This window comes from Acipenser ruthenus, chromosome 25 (assembly GCF_902713425.1).
Source record: "Acipenser ruthenus chromosome 25, fAciRut3.2 maternal haplotype, whole genome shotgun sequence".
Lineage (NCBI taxonomy): Eukaryota > Metazoa > Chordata > Actinopteri > Acipenseriformes > Acipenseridae > Acipenser > Acipenser ruthenus.
The window spans coordinates 25553605-25571669 of NC_081213.1; the positions used below are offsets into that span (position 1 = coordinate 25553605).

The window sequence follows — 18065 nt, forward strand, 5'->3', positions numbered from 1 at the left end:
ATGCGTTACAACATTTATGTTCTATGCTGGTCTTTCCAATTTTGTAAAAAGGAAATAAACTCTTAATGTTAAAAAACTACCTTTACATCCTCACATGGAAATTGCTTTTCTTTGGCTACATCTGCTGTAACGCAGCACTCAAGTCTATTACATTCATTGCAAATGGAATGCAGTAGAATATGAGCATGTGTGGGATATACTGTTGAGCCTGTGATCGTATTGATGTCTGCATCATCAAAGCAGTAAATGGGTGACAGGAACATCGAATCGAGTAAAGCCTTCTAACTAAATTGATTGTATCCTTTAGATATTAAGTTTCCAGCTAACGTACCAGAAAATAATACAGTAGTTGCATGACTGCATTATTTTAAATCTCCCAATATATCTAAAAAAACAAACAAATAAATTCATATTGGACATAAACAAACTAATACCACGTTCTTGACTGGCTGAGTTATCTGTCTTGTGTACAGCATGTAAGGAAATGCGGTTGCTGACTGCCAATGAAAAGTAATAATAGCTTCTGCTCTGTGCACTCAGCAAGCTGGTTATTGCAGGAAGAAAACCATCACTGTTATACACCACTGACATCTTACCCATCCTTTACAACCAATCATCTAATAGCTCCTTTCATCAGTACGCTTGAAGGAATTCCTATAGAACTCATAAAACCAAACCCAACGTTATTGTACAAACGCTGCTTAATGTTGATTAAGCATCTTGTTCTCACACTTTCCATGCTTTCTTAATGGACTAAGTGTGCCTTAAAATAAAACTTCAAATATGTCATGATGACTTTTTTCCCCCTTTTCTGCACATTTTCTTCAAAATATCAATTCTAAGATCTTCATACTTATTATTTCTAGTTACCACCAGTATAAGCTTCTGAGTCTGGGGAGTCGGGGAAAGCTGGTAGAAGATGGTAAATATTTCAATCTATTGCTATTTTAAGGGTTTCAATCTTTAAAAAAAGAAATAAATAAAAATAGAGATTTATTTACTTTTCCAATGTTTTGCTTTTGTTCTGTTTTTTTCTAAAGCTAGATATTAGATAGCGCCTAAATGGAAGTTTGAGGCTTCTAATTTAAATTCATCATCACAAAAATGTGTAACCTAATGACTGATACCATATTTCAGTTCCCTTAAAGTACGTACACATTTTAAATGTAAAACAAATTTATATATATATATATATATATATATATATATATATATATATATATATATAAAATTTAGATTATTTTGTCTTTATTGCTCACCCACTGAAGGTGCATTTCCTGGCAAGCTTCTTTAGCATTAAAGGATTTTTTGGTGTCAATGTTACTGCACAGTTAAAATGCAGGCATGAGAATGCACATTGATTACTGTTTTGATGTATTGCTTTTTTAAATCACTGGATGGAAGATATTTTTTGGCTATAAATGGTAAAATTTCATTTTGCAATGGACAATGATAGCATTAAGATGGGCCATCAAGCTGTATCTTCCCATTCATTTTTTCTTCCTCCGGGTAAGTTCAAATGTTACAAAAGCGTAACGCTTCCCCAATAAACTGATTAGAGTGTGGTATTTTGACTCTGTTATTGGTGGCACTTCTCTTTCAACATGGAGGTTAAATACTTTAACAGAGAATTGTATTCACAGCCAGGGGCGATTCTTTCATCTCATGTTGCTCTCAGACTCATCATAACCAGGGAAATCAATTGTGCTTTTCAAATATACATACTTAATTTATTTGTTTTTATATGCTTCCTGCTAAACCTTACAGTTTTTGGTTGCAAGACCACACATTTGTATTTATTTAGCCAGTAGGTACAAACATATGGATACCCACGATTTATCATACATTTACTGACACATTCATCCGAATCTCTCAGTTAGCTAGCTCATTCTAAATGTTACTAGAAGGTTCCATAACAGCCCTGAAGTGTTTTTGTAATATTGTAGAGCATTCAACCTATTGAACACAAGCTGATGTTAGCGACCTTTGAGAATGAGGAGAAATGATTCAAAAGTGAGGGTGAAGGGGTTGCCTAGAGACTCTGCTATGAAGTAGGTATTTGAATTAACTGTGAGAAGGAGGCAGGCAAGGTTAGTACCAATGTCAATGTGCTTGATTTGAGACCAAATGGTATTGTGTGGGAAAATGTTTTGTCTAGAAAAAATGAATATATATATATATATATATTTTTGTACTCATCATTTGTGTTGTCTTTGCTTTTCTGTCATTTGGGCTTCAGACAACACCAGATGGTTCTACCTCATTTTGTCTTGCTGCTTATTCTCTGTTCAATATTACTCCATTCATCACATGCAACATCACCTCCTCTACTGTGTTCACTGTAATGTCTGCAGATATTTCATTGCTGTCTCTCTGCCTGTGGTTTCTATGCCGCTGGCATTTCTGTTCTCCACCTATGTTCATTCACTAACTCCCAGCATGAGGTGAAGACTTCCTTTAATACAGTTTTATAATCTGTGTGTGCTCACCGTGTTTGTATTTGTATAGGCTCTCCCAAGCTCCTCAAGTATCTTTCCCTTGAGAGTTCTAACTCTTGCCCTGCTGTTTGTAACTTGTCCTTATTATAAACTGGTTTGCCTTTAGCTCAGTTCTTGTACCTTTCCCTTGCTACCAGCCTTCTGGAGTCTCTGCCATTCAGGCTTCAATATTTCCTCATTATCGTGCTCTTAATGCTCTTACTTCCTCACTGTTTAATGTGCTCTGCACTCATGAATTATTTGCAAGCCTACAGTTGTATTATAGACATGATTATTGTTATCCCCCCCAACCCCCCCCCACCCCCCAACGTGGCTGGTTTAAAGATGCTGCAATGCTTCTTTAAATCATTCAAACGCTGACACCTGAGACCTCGCTGGTAATGAAACACCCCAGTTGAACCTTCAGAATCTTAAATCTGGATATTACTTTTTATTGCTCACTTATTCATCCATTACCTCCCATTCGTCATCCAATTCTCCGAATGGGAACATCTGCACTCCTGCCAGTTCACATCTAGACATGATCAGTTTCTATTAAGCACTCCCCTTCCATGCTGCCTATTATAAAGAAATCATTTATGTAGTTATTTGTATTGAATTTTGGTGCTTATGAAAGGCACTGTGGTGGCTGCACTGGTGACTACAACCTCTAAGCTACTCTTGAAGGAGGGCGGAAACAATTCAGCTTTCATTTCTACCAAATCCTTGGGGCCACTTTTTGAGACTCAAAGCTAGATCATGTAACATAATACTTTCACAGTGTGCATAACATTATTTAGATTTAAAACCGTTCAGGAACCAGTGATAAAAAAAAAAAAAATCCTTTGCATCAGAAGAATGCCATGGGTTTAATCATGCTATTGTATACTCTATGTAGAGATGAAAGGTTTGTTAAAATGTGTATAGTTCTTAAGTTTGGGGATTACATGCAGATAGTTTGATTTATTTTAATTTCTTCCAATATATAAAAATCTAATTAATACAAAATAAAAAAATAAAAAATAAAACATGGGAACATTAATTGTGGCATATGAATTTATGACCTCAAGGTACTGTCTCAATAAGTGCTACAGAATATAACTCAACAAAACACTTCAAGAAAAAGAAGACAGGCTTTCTTCCTTCTGAATTTAAAACAGATAATAGCTAAGGAAATTATTTATTTTTTATCACAGACTGAATGATTTTCTACACTCTTGGATTTACACTCTCAGTATGTATTACAAGTCTACACACTTACCAGGGGGACTGCTTACTGAATATGCTTTTCATTCTTGATGCACAGTCTTACTCGCTCGGTCATGAAGGATGGCAGTGCATGTGCCACACAACCTCCCGAGGCTTTTGCCCCTCCCAAAGACTCTATTTGCTTTGAGCTACAAGGACACAACAAAATGTCACGTTTCCTTTTTAAACTGGATCTCAATGTAGCAAAATCTTTTCAAGCTAATCTGAGAGACACTGAGGGTACAGAGATGACATTTGGAACTTACAGTGCTTCATCTATCTACAGAGACATGATGGTCACACATTAGTTGAATCTATTACAAAACTTAAATGTTTAAAGGTTTTGATGAAAATAGAATTAACTTCTCTGTTATTAAATTTAGAATTTACACAATACTAGTGTAAATGCCTCAGCTACATGTTCTTTAACACTGTACGCTATAACCTGCTAATGCTGTTATTATTATTATTAGTAGTAGTAGTAGTAGTAGTAGTAGTACTATTATCACAAGATATGTGTCTGTAAATTAATGCATGGACACATACTACATTGGAAGGCTAACCGCTTTTGAATAGGGTGTTAATGGGGAACGGTGATGAAACTGGTAAAACCATCTATAGGAAAGGTATGGGAAGATGTATATTAATCCTTCCTATAATGATATTTTGTGAAAGAAAGAAGTAAACAGGCTATTGAAGCTTCTTATGTAACACATTTGGCTCATTAAGCCTGGCTGCGTACCTGTGTTGCATTGTTAATGGTGCTTCTTGTAAAGAAAAAAAAAAAAAAACATTAGGAAGAGTTGTGAAAGCCCTTGATCTTTTATGTATTTGAGCCATTAATAAAATGCATGATGAAATCGGGTTTCTAATGATGTGTTTCCAAGCAGTTCACAGAACTGGTGCCAGTGCTATATTGCAGCCTATGGAGTTGGACATCCTGTTGGGTTCAATGAAAGTCAACATAATCTCCCTTTGATTTTCCCTGCAGTTTCAATGAAGAGGTAGGAATTCATCAGATCTAATAGCAGATTGTTGAATGTAATATTCCAAGATGCCAAACAGTGTGATAGGTATAGAGATGTGCAAAAATAAATCAGTGTAATAGATTCTAATGGAATGTGTGCATTGAACACAGTGCCAGCAGATGGCCAAGGTGTTATAAATGGCAAGAAACTCAACGGTAAAGTTAAACGGAAGTCAATATACCTGTAATAACTGCTTATGAGGGCTGTACAAAAACAATATTCAATGCTCAATCTCAAAATGAAAACACACCATCAGTATTACAAAACTAGTCAGAGATAATGGTGAAGTCCTCGGTTTAGCTTTCTCAACAAATATGTTACTTAGCCAGTTTTATGTCTAAGTATTAAAAACAGAGAAGTGAAAAGGTAATAACCAAAAATCTTGCTTCGATGTTTTGAATAGGGAAAAACACACCCTTCGTGATCTTTTCTGATTTTTATTATATTCATGCAAAAGACATCAAGCATAACAAAACATATCTCCCCTATAGCAAATATTTAGCTCCATCGTGTGCCTAACTGTTACACGCTGTGCTGCTTCTGTCAATGATGTTGCCCCTCGCAGTGCGTTGAAAGAAAAATGCTCATTTTTGTAAAAAGTTTCTTGTTCACAACAGAATGCTTTTTTATTACATGCCTCCTGGAAGTGTGGTGAGATTGGAAGTCACTGCCAGTTCCCACCACCCGCAATTTATTTTGATCAATTACGCCAGCTCTAAGCTTGAAAGACTGACATAAAAACTAAGACTGAACCCCAGGGGAACAGCAGTGTTCTTCAGAACTATCATATTTTCTTGTATTTTACTTGACGTTATGCAGCAGATGGATGTAAGTCATTTTAAAATAATGCTAACGGCACATTTTTAAACGTACAAGGATGATTTTCCATGGCAAGCAGGCACATTGATACATAGGTTGCACTTAACAGGCCCTCGGCACAATAGCTGTGTTTTATTCAGATTTTATGCTATTAACCACTTAAGGTACACAGGGAAATGAGCGGTTTTTAAAATACATTTGAGAGTGACTCAAGTATCACGAGGAGGAAACTGACAATTGGAAGACCAGATCCAACCTGCCAATAAATTTTAAAAACTGTTTTCACATACCTCATTGACAGGTGACAGGAAAGTTAGCGTCATCTTTATTTGTGGGTCACATACGATACCTGACAAGGTTAAAGTGTCATACTGTATTCTTAATTCAGGGAAGCAGTATGACTGATATGTCATACTTATTCAAATTAAAGTTTCAAAACAGATGATAAGATGTGGGGAAAACACAAGTTCAGCTGTTTTTATTACAGTGATCCAATAATTCATTTACAAGCACATCATGAAGTGCCTTTGCTAACCTAGCTCTGGCAATTATTAGCTGACACTCCTTGAATCGTCTAAGAAAATAAGAGACAGATCTGATAGACACACACAACGGGAGTCGGTAATCTATTAGAGGTAATGTAGCAGCTTTAATTGCACACGCAAGCTATTGGACTAAAATAGCAAAGATATTGTGCTGTGGCTGCCTTCCATTAAAAGTTGGGAATTATTTTGCATAAGTTAGTAGAACCGTTGCCATGAAAAAAAGCTGGGTGAATATTGATTGAGGTGTGGTTTGTATAGGCAAAATTAGATAAAGAGGAGTGCTTGGAATACACAGTTATGACTTATAAAGCAATGGGAAGCAAGGGTGCTTTATTTAGATCCTCAGAGGGTATTGCAGGTGGTTATTGGGGAACCAAAAATAAAGACAGAAAGACAGTGCTAATTAATTTATGGAGTCCATGTACATTCTGTGGTCCAGAGGGTGAACTACTACCAAAGGAAAAGCCATCAAAAAATAAATTAGATTTGGTGTGCTATACAGAATCACACACAACCAAATAATATACAGTATATATAGCAACTGAATAAAAGAGCTCAATGATGAGGATAGAGATTATTAATGGCTGAGCCACTCAATTGAAGGCTGGCTTCCTTTATCTTCAAGCTTCTTTCATATTGATGCACTGATGCCATTCAGATTACACCATTATAATGCATCATCATTTAAAATCACTGCAAGATCTGCTGTGCATTCTGCTTTGAAATATGCAGGAAATGACATACTCTATAAATTGTATCATGCTGGGTAAGACTTATAATGCAAGAGGGGAGGAGGCGGCCTCTGTTACAAATGTCTGAAAGAGGAGGGATTGGCACAGAGTGAAATGCTGGAACATCCAACTGCTTTGAGGGATGGTTGAGTTAGAAAATTGATGCAGGAGGCTGGCATGTTTGGATAGTGACAAGAGAACTGAACTGTGCTGCTGAACTTGTATTAGGCTGGTGGAGAGATGGTGGCTGTGCATACTGAATAGGATCACGTACAACTCCTCCAGCTCAGTCCATTGCTGAGGATCAAAAACAGTAGTTATTGAGCATCCCAGATGCATGACGCCAGTAGAATCAATGCAGGAATGTGGTCTGAAAACAACAAGCTTACAGTGTATGTATTTGCTTACTGTAAAAAGCAGCCCCTATCCATTTTCTGAAGCATAAATACACTGTATGTACAAAAATTTGCAAGAAATGCTATAAATCCACCCACCTTAAACCTCTCAACAGCTCTGTTGCTGTATTTCTTTTTAAAATTTTGCTAATGCACTGGGCAGGCCCTCCAGTCATATAAATGAGACAACCCAAAAGAAATGTTTCATAATTAGGCTGCTGATCAATTACTCTGCCTCGCAAGGAAACCGCAGAACACCAATATCATTGGTAACAATGTTCAAGCTATTCATTTTATTTAGTCGTCAGCACAAACGCACTAACAGCTAATGCTTGCCAGGAGTGTGCACACTGTCAGGAGTGGGCTGGTTGCAATTCCAGAGACCATGGAAAATATATAGTTCCGCTTCTGCCAACTATAAATCATCCCTGTCTCTGAAGCAGCCAGTCAGTGTATAACAGCCATACAGCTGTCCAAGCGTTGAGCTCAAAATGTATATAAATAATAGAGAGCGCCAAGTGGAGGCAACAAACAGAACATCGTGGACACGTGGAATCAATAGGGTGCAGGTGTGTCTTGTTTAAAAACTACAACACAGAAAACAACCAGTCCCAACAACAGTGTATGCTCTTCATTAAGCTTCCAGCAGCAGTTTTGCACTTTTCCACGGCTCTGTTAATCTCTTCGTTGACTGTGTTCTAATCAACAGCTCATTCATCTTGATGGCCTCACCAAATGCCCCCGAGTGACCCATTTTCTTTTACTCTTTGAATTCCTTAAGCAAAAGCCATTGGAAACACACATCATGGATCACTTTGCCACTGCACATATGTTGAGGAAAGGGGCTTATTTTGTCATGCGCACTATGCTGATTAAAATACAGGAAGTGCAGATGTTATTATCTCTATTTTCATAACCGGAATCATAATCTGTGTTTGCCTAATCATCCATCAGCAGTTTGAAAAACCTTTAATACTGTATGTGATGTCGATCTTGTCAACCAGTTGGTTATTCCATTGCCACCACTCCCCATGTGAGCTTCATCTCTGTGCAAATGAAATCTGCCATTTGTTTGCTGTTCTGTAGCCTTCATTAAGCTAATAGGTTTTCAGCCTGATGAATGCACCATTAGGCCCTGCTTTGTTCTCTAGTCAGCACTGACACTATGCACAGTATTTCCATTAAGAGAGCACTAAATTACTGGTTCTTTAGAATGTTTATTTTTTAGTCATTTTCACTTGCAGAACTGTAGTTGTTGCTTGGCATGGCTGTTGCCAATGAAACCATTCTTCAGTTAAGATTATGTTTTGTCATTGAGTTCATTCAAAGATGTCACTCAGTAGTTAGACAGAAGCTATACCTACTACCTGGCCAGAAACATACTTCTGCAGTTCACAAATTAAACATTGTATTGAAAAAAAGTGTTACAAAACATGCATTTCATTCTTGAAATGTATTTTTGTTTACTACTGTAAGTCGCCCTGGCTAAAAGCGTCTGCTAAGAAATAAATAATAAAATAATAATAATATTAACACCTATTTCTTATTTTGTGGCTCTACCAAACACTTTCCTCTAAAGCATAACATTTGTACACCAGTTTATTCCCTTCCTGTGTTCACATAGAGTTTCTTGTCTTGTTCATAAGCATCATTTAAGGTCAGAAATGTGCGCAACCCACTGCTGTTTCAAAACACTTTCTGCCTGTGCAGCAAAGGTCTTGCTTGAGAATATTACATGAAAGCTGAATTTGCACCACTGCTGAATACAAACTCATTAAAACATCAACAAAACTAAAGAAACTGGTCTCCCGGACATGCCAAGGCTAGACGGCACTCTTACCAGAATACCTTGCCAAATACAGTTCTGTCTGCAATATATTACTGTTTTTTTTTTTTTTTTAATAGGTCATCACAGATGTTTGTCAGTCACAAAAGGTGTCTTGCATAGCTTTGGCCTATTAAGAGATCTCAATCCAGCCGACAGGACAGCGTCATTTTAAGGTCAAAAGCAGGTATTGTGTGAATACAAACTAGTTTCACAGGCTGTTTTAACCCTAACCTTCGACTACCAAGGTTAGTGGTAATCAGGATCTGTGACTTGATAAATTAGTTCATCTTACCTCATTAAGTTGAACTGAAGAGTGATTGTAAGCATCAAAAAATAACTGTCTACGAGTCACCTAATTATTCTTCTTTCCAATGATCTTGTCAACCAAAGTGCTTGTAAAACCTGTGAAGCATATGAAATATATATTTTTTTTGTATTCTGTTTTTATGAACAGTAAATTAACTCACAATTACTGCATATGTTTTTGGTTCAAATGTGTGTTGGGTCTGGAGGGCTTTCTAGCTGACTTTCAGAACCACGTTTAATTTCTGATTAACTAGGCAGACTCATTCATCTTAATTTGTGTGTTATTGCAGTTCCAAGTGAATTTGAATGTCATCACAATTAATTTGGTAAAAGCAATCAGGTGCAATTAATGTAAAATCAGTTAACCAGTTACATTTCTACAAGTGTTAAAGCATCATCTAACCTAAACTAATTTTGCAATATCCATTAAAATTGTCTACTAAACAGCTGCTAATTGTGCAATTGTATTTAGGTACTCTATTAAGGCTATTTGAATTCACATTAGTGGTCCTTAATAACAAACCAAGTACAGATTCATCTCTTGGCCAGAGATAAATGTGCCTTGTTTTTATTATTATGTACAGGGAGCACTCACACCTCTTCCTTCATCAGTGTCCCATTTGCAGACATTAAAATCACGTATTAATGTAGCCAAAACATTTATAATAGCAGACTCTTTAGCAGAATGTGATTGCATAAGCTACAGCAAACAAACAAACATGTTTACTGTGATTAAGCACATGCATTGTACGTTGCTCAATTGGATTAGGGTAATTCAGCATGTGCTCATTTTGACGTGTTTAGCTTCGGAAAGACAATGGGAAATGGGCTCTCCTTGCCAATTTAACATCCTTTTTAATAACTCCTTTAAAAAAAAAGCAGAAGAAGAGTACATTCGTTGACAAATGTAACAAAAACACAAAATCCAGAAATACTTTTTTACAAAAGGATTTTAATGAAGTAAGACATACAAAAACCTGACAGTCCAAAAGCACTTATAAGTATCTACAAGTTCTTTTTGTCAGTTTTAATTAGGATTAAGGCATGTCTTCAAAATCCAAAAATTGTCATTTGTGCAAAAAAGGCAAAAAGTATAGCTTCTTGCAAGTCATTTTTCTGCATGCAAGGATGGTAAAACATTAAAAAAAAAAAACACACCACATCACACAAGTTTTGGCAGGTTTCGTGAACATTCTACTATTGGGCCCTGAATACAAAAACAAGGGCTGAGTTTTTCTTTTCATTTATTTTACTGTGAACAAGCCTTTTCAAAGATGGCAAAGGCTCTTCTGAAAGTCAAGAAGTAGTTTCGTTAAGGTGAGCCTCACCAGACATTTTAGTTCTGGTCATTTTATAATTTAGAAATTCAAAAAAAGGAATGCCACTTAAACTTTGCTCAGTTATACTGTATCATTCACATTTAACAAGCTTCCACAGAACATAAAGCTGCAGGAAAAGGTTCAGGAATGCGGCACAAATGCATTCAGCACATTCCACAAGATGCTGCAATTCTCTCTGCTGGCGGATAAAAAGAACACACTCTTAAAACCAAATAAAAATACTACTTGGATTTTAAATGTGCCAATAGTTACATACAGACCGTCTGTCTCTGTGATTCACATCTTAATACAGGGGTTGAAGAACAGAATACAGAAACACCTCTTTCACAATACTACAAAACCATTCCCCACTGCCCCCTCAAATTGTACCCCATCAAGGAATTAATCTTCACTTTTGAGTAAATGCTCCTAAAATCAGCCTTTTTGTCAAAATGTTTTTTTGTTCATTGTGACAAAGTTCAACAGGGAGATTGATGCAGCTTTTATGGAATACAGAACACATATCAATCATGTGAGATGCATACCATGTGCACAACAGCGTGTTTATGTTTGAACCCCTGCATCTGTGTGAACAGAATGAGGCATAATAACACTTACAGTAAATATGAGGAATCTTAAAAGGACGGATAATGTGTTCCCTACACACACACACCCCTACGAAATGCTACTTTTATTCACTGAAGAGCAAGATAGAAAATGCCATGATTTACAGTTTGTTTCACTATGTTTTCTACCTTGTACAGTTAGATTTAAAAGCTTGTATTCAACTGTGTTGTTCAGTGCAACAAGTACCTGAGTTTCAATATTCACAAACGTTCATGTTCACATTGTTAAGTTTTACCACAGCTTTGAACAAATGCCAGCAACAAGTTATACTGTATCTTCTATGCAAAGTACAGGACTAAAAGCAAAGCACTTCACTGGTTAGCATGGTATAGAAACCTGCTTCATAAATACAACTTCTAATGCAATTACTCTTAAAGGAATAAAAGAAAGGCAATCCAAAAAAAAAAAGTAATAAAAAAAGCAATTTAACAACTAAAAGAACCATGCAAAAGAAATTTTGAAGTTTGATTATTCTTAAAAGGCACTGTTCTTCTCTTGGGTCAAGTATCCTTACATATACATTCATCATTCCAGGGTTTAAAAGATTAGCGCGACTCATAGTCGGTACTAAACAGGCGAAGCTGTGGGCTGCTTCTCAGGTTAGTAGGTTGGCTTCTGTCACTGAATGGGCTTAAGATGGGAGAAGCATAACCTAAATACACAAGAAAAAAAAATACAATACAAATTAATTTGAAAAACAAAAAACACTTAACAATTTATTTTATATTGAGCATACTTAAATAACAGAACTAAACGTTTATTTTACTCTAAACAAAAACAGCTTATATTGATACAGATGTGTATAAACTACTACAAGTTCTAGATCCTGTTCCGAATACTTTATGAACACTGATCAACCGAGGAATGAGTTGAGTTTTTACAAGATGGTATTATTGCACTTGAGTACACACCCTGTTTACCAACTCTGGAATTGTGTATACTATACCTGGTTGAGTAGGTGTTTTCTGTATAAATGCTGGATGATAAACTTGCTCCCTTGGTGAGAAGAATGCATGGCAGGCTAGGGAAGAAATTAATGCAATTTAAATTGAAATCCTATTTGTTTTCTTTTTAAATACCAGTTCAAAATGGACAACTTTGTTAAAGAAATGATTACTTACCAATGATAATTATAGCAGTCCCAGCAAGCAGTGCAAAGAGTGTGAAGAACATCACCTGATAGGAGTCAATGAAGTGCTGAAAGATCCCTGCTCCCTCCCAAGAGCCTGCCACTGAGGAACCAGCTGGAAAGTGGCCCAAGTAGAGGAAATTGCTAATTACACCAAATAAGGCTAAAATCACATTCCCTTTTACATTAGGATTAGCTGTTCTAATTTGGGCTAGAACTTCATGAATAGCTGACATTTGTAATTGCACATTCTAATATCTGTTTTGTTGCACAGCATGCAGTGCCACCTGTCAGCAGAATATGTAGTAGCAGCCCCATTTGATAAAGCACTTAAAAGGGCAGTTTCTTTTTTTTTTTTTTTTTTTTTTTAAAGCCCATCTATCAAACACTGCAATGGCAATGCAAACGATTTCTGTACCTTATGTCTGATTTTTGGGTACTGGATGCACTTGGTTATTCCAGTCCACTAAATACAACCTGTGGAATTGTAGACAAACACCTCCTTTGAGGTTTGGTGGCTTAGATGAAACACAACAAGATGCCATGCGCATTCGGATTGGTTGGCCATTCTGCTTTTCAGATATCTCTCAATCATCAACACATCTATTTTTCATAAGACAAAAACGTCAGATTTACCACAAAAGGATCGTTCTAAATGCTTTTCTAATGGCTTTGTTCTCCAATTAAACTGACATCCTACTTTCCTTTGACTTGAACTAAAAAGCTACCTTGCATTGCAGTGCTCCTATCAGCTACATGTATCACTGTCACAGGAATGATGATGGATTGTTCTGTCAGTGGGCTGGATATGGTCAGCCTTGTCGATACAGCTCCCTGAGACACAAGCCTTGAATCGGTGATGCTGACAGTGTACTTCACAAAGCTGGGCGGACCAGAGGAAGATTCCTTCTCTTGGACAATGACAAGAGAGGATTCAGATTTCACCTGGACAAGACAAAAAGATGAATTAAAACAATGATAATAATAAAGAGTTTTGGTTCAAAATATCAGGATGTAGAAACAGATCCTTTAATTGAAACACTAAAACACAAAACAGCACTTTTCTATTACCTGTGTACATACCCCATATTAGTCACACATTGTTTATTATAATATTTTGAAAGTTAATGCTAGTAGCTTTGCGTTATAAATATTAAACAAACTTTCAGTGATGTATATCTCCTGCCATGTAAACACAATTAAAGCGATCAGTATCGTGAAAAAGATGAAAACCAAAATCACCATGACTGTAATACACTATAAGCACATGTAAAAAAAAAAATTAACTTGGCATACAGCTGCCTCCTTATAACCCCACAGATTGAGATACTCTTAAAATGTGCTAAAGAATGTCAAACCAAACCAGCTTACATTTCAAATGAATAAGCATTTCTCTTGAGACATGTCAAAATGTAATTGACACACACAGTACAGACAGATGGACACACACCAAATTTTCTCACCTCCAAATTGCTGAGGATCTCAGAAGCTCCATATAATGTAACGTCAGTGGCAGTGTTCTGGTTGCTCAAAAGGATATCTGTTTGGTCAGCGTAGAATCCAGGGTTGAAGGGCACCTGGGCGCTGATCTGCTCTCCAGAGAAGTGGCTTCCTTGCACCACAGCTTTAACTATCAGGCCTGGTCTGGACATGCTCAGGGCTTTCAGATGCTGGTCACTCAGACTCTGCATGTGGATGGAGCATGTATAGAAACCTGGGGAGACGCACAGTATTAAAACAAATAAGGAATTTTAGAACACCACCGACATTGCCATTTTTCTTTTCCTTTAACCCTGTAATACTCAAGCATTTTTAAAATGAGAAAAGCTACTTTATGTAACTAGATTCAGTTTATTGTACAAAACACTTTTTTTGTCCCCCTGTCTGGCAACACAATGCACTTCATGTAAAATTATAGCTTGTGAGGCTGGATTTAAAAAAAATTATAATAAGAGGGGTGGCTAAGCATGGTATCATATTGTAGGTGACACAGAAATGTGCATTACAGGGTTAGCTATGCAAACGAATGCACCTGTTCAACTTTGAATAAAACCCTTTTTGTATAAACTAACACTATCATCAGTATATAGATGTTTTCTGTTCATTACAAATCACATCCCACCATCAGGGTAGGAATAGGTTATTTAAAACATGCTCTCTGGCTTTAGAGGGTTGATTAATTTAATCAAAAATGACATACTATTCATGTTCCATACAACCTTTTTTTTTTCATAGCATAGCACCAAGACAAAAAAAAAAAAAAATAGATGTATTTCAGTGCATGAAAGTGCCTGCAGCGCTTCTAAATCAATCTGACATTTCCCTACTGGTAGACCCCATGTGCAGCTGCAGTGATCAGATTCAAAATGGGTTTATACTTCAGTGGTTAGGCCTCCATAGAGAAGCATCATGGCAGAATAAACATAATAAGTAAAGAACCCGATATCTTCAAACACTATTAGCACTTCTCTATAGCTGAATATCAAGGCACTGATACACAAGGAGGACTTCATGAGAATTTTGAAGAGTGAAAGCGAACCTTGAAATGGCACATTTTGCACAAATTCAACAGAATTTCTGCAGCTTTCTACCTTTGTATTTTCCATCAAGCCAAGCATCCCAGGTCCTGTCCTACTGATGGTAAATATGATTATTATGGTAACAATCCGTTATTACATCATTAACAATGCAGGTTTGTTTTCATGCCTACCTGTGTTTTCATCAAATCCAGATTGTGCAACAAATACATCATGTGCAGGGAAGTCAATCGCAGAATTGCTGAATTGAAGCTGGCAGCTGATGATAGACTCTGGGTGCAACTCGCGGACAGCTTCACCCTGAGCCGAGGAACATGGTCCTAAAAGGAAAGAACAAGCACTTGCATTGAAACAGCACAACAGCTACCAGAAAACAATGCACTGCACTGCGTTTCTTTACCATGAACTCTCAAACTACTATATTTTTGACACAGATTTCTTACATAGAAAACCTGGAAGGAGAAACTTTGACTTCTAAAGGTAACTGTTACTGTACTGTCCACCAGTTTACAACAGCTGCTAAACTACAGTTGTATTTATACAGAGAAACGCACACTGTTTTACATATGTAAAACCGATCTCTGTATTATGCAATCTCTTACTGAAGTAAAACGCTTATTTCAAAACGCAAAACATGGATCTACCACTAATCTAGCCGAACAGTTGATATGTATTGTTCGTGGAATACCATACCTATTAAATTGCTGCCTTTTTCACGAGTAGTGACCAATACTCTAGAAGCAGCATCCCCTCCTGCATTGTTCATTGCTCCAGACATGTGTGTCTTAATTGTTGTTGTTTCAGCACCAACGATCAGCACCTAAGAAACTCAATGCAGCAATGCTCCAACATTAGAGGCAGACACAGGGAGCCTAGCACTTTGGTAAGCCACAAGCCATCCTAAATTATTAATACAGTCTTTGAGTGTGTGTAACATTTTTAAACTTGCAGATAAACTCTACGTAAGTCTCATGGAAAAAGCTTTTTGAATTTAAAGTAACAGAATGCACTCTCTTTCACAGTTCTTTATACTGCTCCACTGATGTATATAATTCAGTTCAGTGCTAACCACAAATGCAATCCCTTAGGTTCACTGTGGATAAAAGCTCATTTAAAAGACCAAACATGCAGCATTCAAGCCCAGTTGACGTGCTATCAAAGGTGCATGCCAATGTGTTTTTAATATCTGGTTTAGACAGGGTTAACATTACTTAAATCCTTTAACTTCACAATTAGCGTGAAGATTAACAGGAGAATCTTTGAACCCTGTACTCACATATGGTACTTGCAAGATATTTGACTGTCAGAAATGCCAGGTACCACTAGCAGAACAGATTTTCCATGTTTCAAACTGCCTGCTGAAGCTTTCAAGTTTTTGTAAAAAGAATGCTGTCAATGAACATGAAAACTGCAGAGATAAAAGTGATGTACCCCATATTAATGAAGCAGTACTGAATGTAGGAAATTACCTCTCTGTATGTTTTCAGTAGGCCAGGGATTTCATAATAGACGGTTGCCGCCCCTGCTTCTCTAGCTACCGCTGCACCTGTCTTCGGGTCAACTTGAAGGACACTTCCAGAGGAAGAACTCCATGTTCCTGAAAGGCCTGCAAAAAGTAAGCTCTCATAAATATATCCTTCATCTACATCATCATATGTAAAAAAAAAAACCAATAATCCGCCCTGTAATTCTCTAACAAATATGCATTTCTAGTAATATGCAACTCTTGGTTTTGGCAATAGCCTGTTCCTGTTAAATGACTTTGTAAAAGTAAGGATTTATATTAAATTAGACCACACGGGAATGGGGAATTTTATTTTTACCTCCATTGGAATTTAGCCAGATATTTTTTTTTTTCTGTAATCTGTCCTCCAGATTTATTTACAAAGTGTTGAAAGATTCCCATTACAAATGCCAAAAGTAATTTTGTAATGTACAATATGCATTCATTCTATCCCTGCATACACTTGGGTAAGGTCGCACTATTCCAAACTACACTGCACTGCGCAATAGATCAGGCGCCATTACTCACCTTCTTGATTCACCAGCGTAGTGCGGAAACAGATGACATCACCAACTACCAGGTCTTCAGCCAAGTCAGGGAAGATGGCGTGCTGTACAGGAAGGGCCACGTAGTCTGCTATTCCAGTGTGCTCACTGTCCCACACCCCCAGCAGAGAGAGCCCCACATTCACCGTCCGAACCACAAAGGTGCTGTTAGTCAACCCCTTCCCAACAAGAACCAGGTCGTCCCTGGAGAGAACAGAACAGGACAGGAACACTTTGCAGTTAAAACAGAAACGTCTGAGTGCTAGCCACTTACATCTACTTTATACAAACAAATCAGAGTTTATTAATAATAATGACCAAAAAAAACAACCCAAAAAAACAATGCATGTACTATATTCCAAATCAAACATATATAAGGATGGTTTGTAAATTAGGACAACCCAGTGGAAACAATGCGGCACCTTCATTGCAATGGCACTGATATAGCTGGTACTAAATAAAACAAACAAACAGCAGCAGGAGCTGCTTGAAATCAAATCTAGTCTAACGACAAACCATCTGTAGCAACTTCCCGTATAAAGTAATAACCAACAGACGTGATAAATGATTCCCACAAACTGTTAAACAAGAACCACAATTCTAAGCACATTTAATTCCATGTAGGACCCTAAACAGATTGCCCAATGTGTTTTAGAGTCATCAGCAGAAAACCACTTAAGTCTTCCCTTGCTCAGTTGTCCTTAATATAAAAGACAATTGCAAGTATATGTTGTTATCTTCAGGATTATCCTGCCTTTTGGAATCAGGGATTGTGGATTTTTGATTAATGTTTAGTTGCCATCAACCTGTAAAAAGTTTTTCAATTTTAATGAGATGACACGGTCGATTGAATTTTACTTGCAACAGCATGTATACACTACAGAATCAGATTCCTCATAACAGCTGTATATTATCCCCATGTGTCTAACAAATCCATCTTACATGCATGCCAAATTCTAACTTTGCATGAGGGTATTCTTTTAAAGTGAATGCAAACAAGTAACACACACTGCCTGTATAAAAACTT

At 37.0% G+C, this 18065-nt stretch overlaps 1 protein-coding gene across 1 annotated transcript in view; it reads right to left on the reverse strand.

Annotated features, from left to right (window-relative positions):
* Nucleotides 1-10309: 10309 nt before the first annotated feature.
* The window catches only part of LOC131701513 (nuclear pore membrane glycoprotein 210-like), a 29513-nt gene continuing 21757 nt past the window's right edge, over nucleotides 10310-18065 (reverse strand). The window contains exons 32-40 of the mRNA XM_058999852.1: nucleotides 17022-17242; nucleotides 16459-16595; nucleotides 15683-15809; nucleotides 15163-15309; nucleotides 13916-14166; nucleotides 13181-13397; nucleotides 12445-12567; nucleotides 12270-12344; nucleotides 10310-11975 (exon numbers count right to left, since the gene is read on the reverse strand). Coding sequence (XP_058855835.1) covers nucleotides 11869-11975; nucleotides 12270-12344; nucleotides 12445-12567; nucleotides 13181-13397; nucleotides 13916-14166; nucleotides 15163-15309; nucleotides 15683-15809; nucleotides 16459-16595; nucleotides 17022-17242 — 1405 coding nt within the window. The 3' untranslated portion in view covers nucleotides 10310-11868. The remainder of the gene's footprint in view (nucleotides 11976-12269; nucleotides 12345-12444; nucleotides 12568-13180; nucleotides 13398-13915; nucleotides 14167-15162; nucleotides 15310-15682; nucleotides 15810-16458; nucleotides 16596-17021; nucleotides 17243-18065) is intronic.